The sequence below is a fragment of the Taudactylus pleione genome, unplaced genomic scaffold, assembly GCF_031769625.1.
Source record: "Taudactylus pleione unplaced genomic scaffold, aTauple2 ptg000282l, whole genome shotgun sequence".
Classification (NCBI taxonomy): Eukaryota; Metazoa; Chordata; class Amphibia; order Anura; family Myobatrachidae; genus Taudactylus; species Taudactylus pleione.
Window position 1 is genome coordinate 1,408,264 of NW_028284684.1, and position 12,869 is coordinate 1,421,132.

Sequence of the window (12,869 nt, forward strand, 5' to 3'; positions counted from 1 at the left end):
TTTTGCTCTAACTCTCTTGGGCAAGAATGTACAATGTGTTTTTTTTTGCCATAAGTATACTCCAGCAAATACTGTACTACAGATAGAAAAGATACATGTTCCTACATTTATTTATTAACATTTATTGATATACTGACGGCATATTCCATTTCACTCTGTTTGGAAATGAACACATTAATAAAATGATACATTTTAGTAACAGTCAGATAGGGACGTAAGAAGCTCACAAGCTTACAATCATGTATAGACACATTTTAGTGAGCAATAGAGGAGATTAAACCTAAGCATCAGTAGCAAAACAGGGATAGCTGGAATGCGAAAATGGGATATGTACAGTAGTAGGGTGATTCAGTTCTTGGTAATTAACGCAAAAGTGCACTTTGCTTAGAATAATGGTAAAGGAACATTGAGGATTCTCCTACACCCTTCTATAGGTTACAAAAGTATATCTCTTATGTTTGTGGCCATACGTTGCTGGGGAAATGGTCTGAGAGCAGACAACTCACAGCCATCATGATCAATGAAGTATTGTCTGTCTGAATCAGAGGACACCAACATCCTGTTCTATGGCCTGTCCAACAAGGAACATCATTTGGTTCATGTTATATATCAAGCTGTCAGAATCAGAGGACACCAACATGCGTTCTATGGCCTGTCCAACAAGGAACATCATTTGGTTCATGTTATATATCAAGCTGTCAGAATCAGAGGACACCAACATGCGTTCTATGGCCTGTCCAACAAGGAACATCATTTGGTTCATGTTATATATCAAGCTGTCAGAATCAGAGGACACCAACATACGTTCTATGGCCTGTCCAACAAGGAACATCATTTGGTTCATGTTATATATCAAGCAGTGATAACAAAACTCACCTCCATGACCAGATAGACTGAATTGGCCAATTCCTGGAAGGAAAAAAGAAAAAAATATATAAGTACAGTATAAGAATAGTTTCCTTGTGCTAGTAATATAAAAGATAACTGAAGGCTGCGTCTGACTTTGGCGCATGTACAGTCACACAATGCTACTTCTTACCATTTCAGCATTACACAAAGGCCTATTTCTGTGATATCTGCTCAGTGCAAATCTGATGCAACACTAGAATTACATATTTACACCTGTCACCCCTCATTTATCCAAGGCTGCAGAATACTTATTATTTGTATTATGACCAGAAAACTATATACATACATAGAGAGAGTTGGGGATTTCCAATATTCAATGTTGCCTAGTATATACTGCATTGTACAAAACAGTTGCTAGCGAAACACTGTAAAGCACGCGTGTGTGCGTGTGTGTATAAATATGTCTATAGATAGATAGACTAAGATGTACATTCATATTCCATAGTTCTCTAATATTTATTATAACCTACATTTCCATGGAGCATAGGATGAGTTCTGTATTTAAAAAAATAAACAAAACTAACAGCCAGCTACTCTGGTTTATATGTGGCTGTATGAATCACATAAAGAAGCCTCTGTAACTATTTAAATGAACAAACTGCTGATAATGTTTCCATTAGGTTCTTTTCTCAATATTTTCCAATACATAACTTTATCCTATTACAAAGCAGCATTGAATATTCAAATAAAAATGTTCTTTGTATGTTAATACTTCCCTTAGATATCATATGTTAACATTTGCATATATTATGTTGGACTAGATGGAGGGCAGGTTCTTAAAACCTGTAGTCATACTTTATTATATAATTTATTACTGTGCATATCTGCATACATGACATATAACTAAGAGATAACAAAAGAAGGGAGATTATGCTTATGACTGGAACCATTACATAATTTGCACTAGGGTCAAGCGCTTACAAGTTTCCCATCTCCTGACAGGTACAGTACATGTGTGTCCGTGTCTCACTCTGCATAGGACACGTTTGCGCCAACATGTCAATATTGTACTTTGGTCACACATACACATCCTCTCCTTCCCACTATCAGTCTCTTCAAGGAGTCGCAAGTAGCCATAGATGCAATACATGACGGGCTATTTTTATGGCAGCAAACATAAGTAGGGCTTTGTATGAATGCGCAGAAGTTAAAGGTACACTTTATGCAGCAAAACGCTGAGTGCCCTTCATAGTGACCTCCAATAGCCGTTCTTGCCAGATTTCCTACCATTTAGGGTACTTAATAAATAATTTTTGGGACTTTTGTGTCAATGAGAAGTTTGAAACGCAAAGATTTGTCAGCACTAATAGAAATGTATTAATAGAAGACATCATTGTTAAAGTGTTGGACTGTATAGGAAATATTATAGCTAAAGGTGTGTACATACCTACAGAGATGTCTGTTCAATCTGTCTGGTGGGAAGGAAAATCTGGTCCGTTTTTCCAGTGTTTGGTAACAAATTTCTATTGTTATTTGCTCCCATACAGTACCAGGTTTTCCATCCCACCAGACGGATTGGACAGATATATCTATAGGTGTGTATGTAGCTTTACTTAGCATTTATGTTATCAGATGCATGTACAGTACATAGAATTTCCCTAGCTGATTAGACCAGGGACTTTTCTCCTCCCCACACATACAACACACACACTCATACAGGTCTCTGCTATTCTGCATGGTAACAGCAGAGAGGAGCTGTCTGAGCCTCCTCCCACTCTCCCAGCTGCCTTGTGCTGATAAAGGGCCAGTGCAGGCCATCTGTTTATGTCAGGGACATGTAGGCCAGCTTCTCCTCCACATACATACAGACAAAAGAGCTGGGGATATTAGGACATGTCTGGTCTGTCACATTTCTCCCTTTTATTTCCCTATCAAAGCACTGGGATCAGACAGATACAGAAGTATCTGACAAATTTATTTTAGCTAGAATTAAAAAGATAATGTAAAAAAAAAATAATACACATTTGTTTCATGTGACATTGCGAGATATGTAACAATTATTTGTGGCTGAATAAATGACAGAACATTTAATACAGTGGCGTAAGTTCATCCCAGATGCCCGGAGACAAGTTATAATTTGGTGCCCCCCCTCCCTAAAAAAAAAAAAGGGAAAATAAATATGGTGCATATCTATCTATCTATCTATCTATCTATCTATCTATACAAAAACACTAATATAGAATATGTGAATTTGTTTCTATTAGGCCTCCTTACTAAAGTAAATTTGCTGGATACCTCCCCCCCCCCCCCTCTTTTTCAGGTATATACAGCTATGCATTATGCTGGGTACACACTGACAGATATAATGGCCAATATATCTGCTGCCCGTTGGCCAGTGTGTACCCGCGATATGTCGGTGAACATCGTCGTTTACCGACATATTGCATTGGCTGTGCTGCACAGTCGATGAACAGATATGTCTGCAGACATATCTGTCCATCGGCAGGTGTGTACAAGCGGTCTGCAGTAAAGGGGAGGGGGGCAGGACACTCCCCCCGCCCACCGGGACACGCCCCCTGGCCGTCAGTACCCGCAGCCAGACACAGATGATGTCCGTTCAGTGTGTATGAACGATCATCATCTGCAGATCACTCGATCTGTAGATATATCTCTATAGTGTGTATCCATCTTAAGTCACAGATAAGATTGTGATCTGTATAGTGCAATTAGCATGAGGCTCAGAGTCCTCCTGATGGAGACGAAAGCCATCTGATGTGGGGTAGGGAGCTGTCCTGATACCACAGATAGAGGGGAAAACCACAGATGTAGGTGCTTTGAGACTGAGGGCCTGATTCAGAGCCGCTCGTAAGTGGCCGCTCGTTCGCTCCGAGCAATGTTCGCACATCTGTGCATGTGTATGGGTCGTAATGTGCATGCGCCAACCAGTCAGTGCGTTCGGAAATCATGTGTTCGCAAAATAGCGAGTGCCTGCTAATTTGAGTGACAGGATGAGGCGTTTGTGGGTGGTAACATGGGAAGGTGCTTGAAAACGGGGAGTGGAGATCCGAACACAGGCGTGCCAAACGGTCAAAACGGGCGTTTTAAGGGTGTGCATAATTAACAAAGCAGCGTCATCGGACACGTCACTTGGTTGTCTCTTAGCCTGAACTGTTCGCATGATTGCGGTACGAAAATCCAACCACAAGCACTGCGAGCAGTTCAGACGCCTTTCGATGTACTCGATTAATCTAATAAATAGCGGAGATGACGTATGATGCAAACGGCCAGGGGGCGTCTTTACAAAATAGCGAGCGCATATTTCGTTCGCTCGCTCAGACAGAGGCATCAACAGACCGCAAAGAGCGAGCGCTCTATTTAAATATCCGGCCCCTTTTTCTGAACGAGCGAGCGCAAATAGCGTCCGGCTCTGAATCAGGCCCTGAGTTTCAGTCAATATTCTGCAAGACTGCTACTGTGGTGGAACTACAAACCACAAAATGCCCAGTCTACTGCCAACTGCTTCACATGCCGGGAAGTTGCTCCCCCAAAGATCTGCCCCCAGACTCAGTCACTGGTGCCCAAGGCCCCCGCTGCCCATGCCCTTTTACCAGAAACTCCGTCTGGTGCATACTTGTCGACATCCAGCTCCCAGAAGATCTGCAGCCGCGCTTATGCACAGGTCCGCGGCTAGAGCTGCCACCAGGGAGGAGTGGGACGAGGAGTTGTGGGTGATGGGGGGCGTCAGAGTCACACTGGCATGAGAAGCTGCTGAGGAGCAGCGACATTGATGAGCGGGGACAGGCTATAGATAGACGGTAGAGGCTTCTGATGGTCTGACACGGAGCCCGCCACTAATATATGGTTATGGTAGCTTCTCAGGGAAGAGGTGCCGTGTATTGGGCGGCCATGATGGTACATTTGGGTACATATTTACAGCCCAAAGTGGGGTGAACAAATTGTGAGCAATGGAGGAGGTGCCCCTTCAGTGCTGGCGCCTCCATTGTCTCTCATGGTTCTGCCCCTGACAACTACAGGTATTTGTTTTAATATTAGAATGTAGGAGGAATTTGGGGTCTTAGAGTTACCGGTGAAAAGTGTCAAGACTAAAAGTGCCAAGACTGAAAAATAACATGGAAGACTCTCATTGCTAGAGGACGTCCATTTTGTCAGGTTCAGTTTGATTAATAATCACTTTATTATCTACAAATGGGCCATGATGAGGTTGAAAAGAAGAAGTGTACACTACAAATGAGAGAGCAGGAGAATGATCCCACAACAGCATGAATATGAATGAGTGAATGAATGATCTCAAATGCTAGAACAAAACAGATAGGATGCCAATGGGAGTATGGCTGTTTTATTTATGATTATTGATCACAATAAGCACAATGATGCCTGTTGGCTCCATTCATCAAATTTCTAATTTATATGCCGGATTATACATAATGCCCCATCAATGGCTTTCTGTTGCATGCTGTGATAACTTTAACTGATTGCTTTAGGTACATAGAATTATATTGTACATTTACTTGTTTCCATTATCCATAATTAATATAATTAATGTGCAGCATACTTAGGAGAGACTGGTCTTCTCTATAATAAATAAAAGAAAGCAATGAATCAATGACTCTCCAGATCCAGCACAGTGCTACAAGGAAACGCTGGTAGTTATTTACTAACATCAACATAGTTGAAAATCTGCGGATAGGACAGTAAAAATAAATGACAAAGTCAATGAAAGAACAGAATAATACACACAGAGGGACATTTAAATGAACTCATCACACGTTTAACCACTTAACCAGCTAAGTTTTTTCCAAAAATGCCCAAAAATTGTCTATTTTTTAAATGATCAAATTATGTAAATAATAGCTATTTAAACCCGATTCAGTATATTTTTATTAATAATTATGCAGATTGTTTAATAAAAGTATACTGAATAAGTGTAAAATGGCTCTTAAAAAAAAGAAATGCACAAAAAACTGTTTTCTTTTTCAACTACATAAAACATACTTTTCTTTAACTTCTTGCAGGACTGTGAAAAGATCAGCAAGCAGCAGTTGGTCCATCGCCCCCCCCCCCCCCCCCCCCTGAAGTGCTTGTTGCTGCGGGAGAGAAGGGATGCTGCAGCTTCCCTGATCCCACTGAGCTCGGGGCTGCAGGCATCTCTGACACAGTAGCACATATGCGACCACATGAGGAAAAGTCCAGATGCAACTAGTTAAAGTAGTAAAGCTATTCTTTCATTAAGCTGAATAGAAAGCATGAAAAACCTGGAGTGTTTACACTTAACTAAACATCTCCACCATGCTCTCCTTCTGCTGCGGGTTCTTAGGTGCTTTTTGAGCTAAGCAGGCAGGGTTTGAGTGACATTTTTGCAGAGATGTATTGTGTTGATTGGTTGATTTATACATGAGTCAGATCCAGGAATGTGACAGTACCAAAAACATGCAGAATCAGCATTTCAAGCTGTACGAGATCCTAATGGGACTTTACTCAAGCAATGTGGGAGGGGCGTCAGCTGTTTATAACAGAGTTGGGAGCGGATACCTTCTAAAAGAGCTACAGTGGAATGACAGGTTAATACTCAACAATGCATTTATCTTCATAGTTCATAAATGAAAATTTACATGTTGGGGATCATTATACAAAGAGGCACGTATACCCAGCTCCTAACAATGGGCCTGATTCAGAGATTTACGCAGATCAAGCGATTGTTTGCCATTGCACATGCGTGTAAGGCGCACTGCGCATGCATGATTGTTTTGCGATAGCGTTTGCACAGACGATTCATTTGAAAAGTAAGTGATAAGTAGTCAGCGTGAAGGGAGGTAACGGGGGGGGGGGGGGTGGTTAGGCAAACGCAGGCATGTCTGATCGTTTCATGGGCATGGATAAATTAGTTATTGTGATCTCCTTCGCAGCATGAGAGCTCTCTGCGCGTCAGGAAAGCCGCAGTGTTTGAGGCAGATCAGACTTGACTTTCAAGCTGCGTGGCTGCCCGATCTGCATCAATGTTACCGATATTTATGCTATTGTATGTTGTCGGACATATATGAGAAGGCAGCAGTGGGCGTCCCTATGCTCAGGTAAGTTTTGGAAACATTTTCGCAGCTGCGTTCTATCCGAAATGGCAGCATTAGCGTACATCTCTGCATCAGCCCAATTTCTGTGTGTGTCTATTTAGTACCTTAAAATGTTACAATTAGAAAACATTTTTGCAAACATGATATCTACACTGAGTAAACAGAGAATGCCTCCATCTAGAATACATAGGTTACACTTTAATTAGAAATATGTTTCATCAAATATGTTTTTACTACCAGCCATCATCACCAGCGTGCACCTGTCCTATACAAGGTGCAAAAGGTAACCCTCCAAACAGGTGTATTTTCGGTTACACATAGGCCTGCATGGCCCACAAGTGAGAGAAAGCACCATCATTGAACTATGCCTACATGAGATCGCCTCTTCCCACCCCAGTTCCGCCTCTTTCATAGTAATGGTCGATGCTCCTGAACTGCACACAACTCTGCATATCTGTATTTGTATGCGCTCATTTTTAGAATGTCCAGTGTTAATTCGACTAATTCATTATGCTGGGTTTTATTGCTTCTGGGTTTTTTTTTCTGTTCCTAAAAGTATGAACCCGTAATCAGATATCCTTTTTGGTGTTACATACACTGTGTGTCCCCATATAAATAAACATATACTTAGTACTCTTACAAATCTGTATTTAGTGTGTAGTTCTGATTAGGCACACATGGATTGCCAAATTAGACAGATCTGGCAATGTAACTGGACCATATGGGGGTATATCCGTGTAGATGCAAATAACCACAGGCAAACTAGCTAGCAGCCCTCTGCGTGCTGGATTCATGCGAATGCCTGCAAAACGGGATGTAGTCAGCATCCTGGCATACGGGATGCCGACAATCTAAATACCGGTACCGGCATCCCGAAGGTAAGTATCAGGGGTTAGAGGAGGGTTAGGGTTAGGCACTAAGGGGGAGGGTTAGGCACTAAGGGGGAGGGTTAGGCACTAAGGAAGAGGGTTAGGCACTAGGGGGAGGGTTAGGCACTAAGGGGGAGGGTTAGACACTAGGGGCAGGGTTAGGGTTAGGCACTAAGGGTGAGGGTTAGACACTAGGGGCATGGTTAGGGTTAGGTACTAAGGGGGGGTTAGGTTTAGGCACTATGGCTGGAGGTTAGGTTCAGGCACCGGGGAGGGAGGATTAGGGGTAAGGGTTAGTGAACTTACCTCTTACTGTCAGAATTGTGATCCCATACCCAACCCCTAAAAATATGAGATATGGTAAGAACTTACCCTTGTTATCTCTATTTCTACGAAGTCCATAGGGTTCCACCGGATACCTTGGGTATAGGCGATGGCGGCAGACATCCAGGCACCACAGAGTTAATTTTCAGCCTCCCAGGATGCGCTGGGGTCCCTCTCCTATACCCCGCCCCCGAGCCTCAGGCCACTCAGTTTCGTAACAAGCCATAGGCCGGAGCAGGAGCAAAAAAGAGAGAGAAGACAGTCTGGAACACACAAGAATCACATTCTCACCAGAAGGAGACGGAGAAACCGGTGACCAGATCAAAGCCCATCTGCAGTACAGGTGCGACAGGGTGGGAGTCCTGTGGAACCCTATGGACTTCGTAGAAATAGAGATAACAAGGGTAAGTTCTTACCATATCTCATATTTTCTACTTCAGGGTCCATAGGGTATCCACAGGATACCTTGGGGATGTCCCAAAGCAGTATCCTTTAAGGGTGGGGACGCTCCTGTGCTGTAAGGAGAATCCGCCGCCGAAAGGAAGCATCCTGAGAGGCGAAGGTATCAAAAGCATAATACCTTACAAAAATATGGACAGATGACCACGTGGCTGCCAATCACCGCTGAGGCGCCACGTCGAGCTGCCCACGAAGGACCCACAGACCTAGTGGAAGAGCTTTAATAGAGGATGGAACAGGAAGACCTGTGAATCCATCCTGCCAAAGTTAGCGTAGTGGCAGGCCAACCCTTTTTATGGAAATCAGAAAGGACAAAACCGAGAGTCTGATTTCCTAAATGGACTGGTACGGTCAACTTAAATTCTTAGCGCCCGTACCACAGCCAAATAGGCCTCACCAGCAGACAGGACTGGGGAAGTAAAGGCAAGCACTGCCCTGTTCCTAGGAAAGATGAGAAAAAGGGAGGTCTACATGACAGAGCCTCCCATTCTGAGATCCTACTGGCCAAATTAAGAGCCAGAAGGAATACAGTCCTAGCCGTAAGCCATTTGAAATCCACTGAGCCCAGTGGATCAAATGGCGGTCCTCAGAGAGCCCTAAGGACCACAGCCAAATCCCAAGGAGCCACAGGTGGAACAAAGGGATGCTGAATATAACGTACACCCTGCACAAAGGTGCGGACATCAGGAAGAGTAGCAATCCTACACTGAAACCATACTAACAGGGCAGAAACCTGCACCTTCAGGTAAGCAAGGCGAAGACCGTTATCTAAGCCCACCTGTAGGAAAGCCAACCTGTGGATATCCGGAATACCCGAGGAGCCTAGCCTCTAGGGCGACACCTGAAAGAAAGTATACCATACCTAATGGTAAATTCTTGCAGATAAAAACTTCCGAGCTCTTAGCATGGACAGAGCCCCTGTTAACTATAGAGCTGGAAAAACTCCTAGACCTTAAGAGGGCAGTCTCCACCGCCACACCGTCAAGGACAGACAACCCAGGTCTGGGTATCAGCCAGGATCCTGAGACAACAGGTCCGGGCGTAGAGGCAACAGCTTCGGAGTGTTAACTGAGAGGCTCCGAAGATCTGAGTAATAGTGCCATCTGGCCTACGCTGGAGCTATCAGCAGGAGCGTACCTCCTTCTTGCTATTACTGGAGGAAGAAGGGATAACGGAGGGACGAGGTACACAACTTGGAAGGTCCACTGGACCTACCTACGTCTATCAGAAGAGTCTCATCTCTGAAAGGCTCCACTTGTTCACCAGAAGATTGAACCTCCTGATAAAGAGGACATTTCCCTGAATGCACGTCTTGACGGCTGAGAAAGCCTGCTTTCCATCTGAGGATTCCTGAATGAACACTGCCGATGACGGCAGGGATATAGCCTTCCACCCAAGCCAGAATTCGGGACACCACTGTTAGTGTCGCCTGACTTCGGGAACCTCCTAGGTGGCTTACATAAGCCATCATGATGGCGTTGTCAGACTGTACCTGCACGGTATTTCCGTGGAGGACCTGTCCTGCATGCTGGAGAACCTTGAATACTGCTCAGAGTTCTCAGATGTTTATGGGAAGCGCAAAAACTACTGGTGTCCACCTGCCCTGGAACAAGTGTGGACCCGTCACTGCTTCCCAGCCACGGATACTGGCGTCCGTCGTCAGAAGGACCCTGTCCGCAATCCCAAAGGGGGTGCCCCTTGTTTAGGTGAGCTTTCTGCAGCCACCAGGCCAGAGAGAGACAAACCTCCGGGGAAAGCCTATTGACTTTATCCTATGGGGCAACCCATCCCATCCGGAGAGGATCAAGTTCTTTAGAGTGAAGCTGGGTACTCCACCATGTCGAACAGCGACATCCTGGAACCCAGGAACCACATTGCCAAGTGAATAGACACTCGGCGACTCTGCATTACAGGCAAAGGTACGCAGTTGCCTGCAGAGATCTTTTCCTCAATCACAAAGATCCTCAGATGTTGGGATATGGAGCATCCTCTGTGAAGAATCAGAGAGGACCATTTCCAGTTTATCAGTCAACCCTAACGTAGCAACACAGATATTGTCCGTTGCATATGGCACTGAAGTATCTCTGGAGACCGTGGTAACCACAGGAGGTCACTCGGATAGGGTAACAAGCGGACCCCCTGCATCCGCAGGTGGGCTGCCATAACTACCATGACCCTGGTAAACCGTGAGGCGCGGAGGCCAGACCAAGGGGCAATGCCAGAAACTGGAAACGCTTATCGACCACTGCAAACCTGAGGAAAACACTGGTGTGCTAAGATAAGAGGGATATTCAGGTAGTCACCCTGAATATATCCAACGACACCACAAAATTCCCAGGCTCCACTGAATGATGGAATGCAGGGTCCCTCTCCCGAACCGAGGAACCCTTAAGAATTTGTTGAAGGATTCGAGGTTGAGAATGTCCTGGTAAGCCCCACTGGGTGTCTGTACCAGAAAGAGGATGGAGTAATACCTCGTTCCCCTTTGGGGCAACGGAATAGGTACTATAACTCCTGCCTGGAGCATAGAGTGTAACACCCTCAAAAATTACAGGGCCTTGTCCTGAATTGACAGAAGACCTGTAACGAAAAACCGTCTGGGAGGCTTTTACCGGGAAGAGAGGACATACCTTCAAGAAAATACTTCTCTTACCCCAGTGTCCGTGGTGGTCAGACACCAGCACTGGGCGAACTGGAGAAACCGGCCTCCAACTCTGGGGGCTCCCGAGAGGAGGCCCGTCCCGTGAGGCTGAAGGCTTATAGTCCAACTTGGGAGTAGGACGTCTTGTACTCTAAGCCTGTTCTTATGGCTGAGCAGATTTCCTGGCTACTGACTGTCTTGGAAAGCTGTATTTTAGACTTACCCTGGCCCTCACAGGGCCACAATTGCGTCCAGACGAGGGCCAAACAGGACTTGTCCCGTAAAAGGCAAAGCATTCCAAATGGAATCTGCGTCCGCTTTCCAAGAGCGCAACCACAGGGAGCGACAAGCCGCTACTGCTGCCGAGGAGATTCTGGAAAGGAGTAGGCTATATGTAAGACCGTCTCATTATGAACGTGGCAAAGTCTCTGAGAATTTGCCACTATCCACCTGCTCTGCTGGAGAGTCAGTGTGCAGAGATCCAGTTACCTACTCAGTGTTCCATGGCTCTGGCCCCCCAGCACACGGCCATAGCCGGCCTGGAAGCCCCTCCAGCAAGGGAATATTGGATTTTAGATATATTTGCACCTTGCAATCTGGAACCTCTTTCAAAGAGGACCTGGAGGGCATGGGCAACGTAGCACTCCTCACTAGGCGTGTAACATGAAAATCTACCCGTAAAGGTAACTCCCATTCGGAAATGTAATTATCCGCAAAAAGGGTATGCAAAAGGTCAACCGTTTTTGAGGCTGGAACCGCTTACCCGGAATTTCCACACCTCCTCTAAATGATCCACCTGACCAGATAGAGGAATTACAGTGGCAACACCCTTATCCTTAAAGAAGGCATATTTGGATTTAGCCACGGGGGATATGTAATAACCAAAGCCGCACGGACTGCCCGTAGAAGGCCAGGTATATAGACTTTAGACCCAGACTATGCCTCCTATGCACTAAGGGGCTCGTGTCTGAAAAAGTCAATAATGTCACCGTCATCAGACGTCATGTCTTTACCCGTCTGAGACCCGAAAGGCCGTTTAGAAGGCTGAAATGGTGACTCCCCCTGTAAAACGTCCATCAGGTGCTATACCATTTGGACAATAAATTCACCCACACAGGCTCCTGCGAGACCTGGGGGGGCGAAAAGCAGGATACACTGGGGTACCATCAACTGTCCAGGGACCCCTGCATGTGATGAGACCACCACAGGCTGCGATAACCCCTATGGGGAAACGCAGGGGGCGTTGCCCACAAAGGCTGTAAGCATCTTAGCCAGCCGAGGGCGGTCCCCTTTTTTTGTGCAGGCACAGTGACAGAAATGGGGCGTGATATATAATACAACATGCCCTCCATAAACCCTCAGCGTCTACATATCCCTCCGCTAACTGCACATATCATCAGTACATTATAGCTGGAAGAGGATATCCTCGTTCACTTTCCGACATGAGGAGTGTGAACGGAGCGTATGTGACCTCCCACACAGAAAAACCACGATTACTGTGAGGTAATAAACACCCTGCAACACCGCACCGCAAGGGCTGTAGCAGAAGAACAGGGATAGGAAAAGGCTGACAGTCAGAAATGAAAGTACAGGCAAACAGCGCTAGCATTTAAGTCACATACAATGCACAGATAACATCCT

General features: G+C 45.2%; 1 protein-coding gene across 1 annotated transcript in view; it reads right to left on the reverse strand.

Annotated features, from left to right (window-relative positions):
• The window catches only part of ULK1 (unc-51 like autophagy activating kinase 1), a 95,583-nt gene that overhangs the window by 64,070 nt on the left and 18,644 nt on the right, over positions 1-12,869 (reverse strand). The window contains exon 4 of the mRNA XM_088482088.1: positions 877-909. Within this exon, the coding sequence (XP_088338214.1) occupies positions 877-909 (33 nt within the window). The remainder of the gene's footprint in view (positions 1-876; positions 910-12,869) is intronic.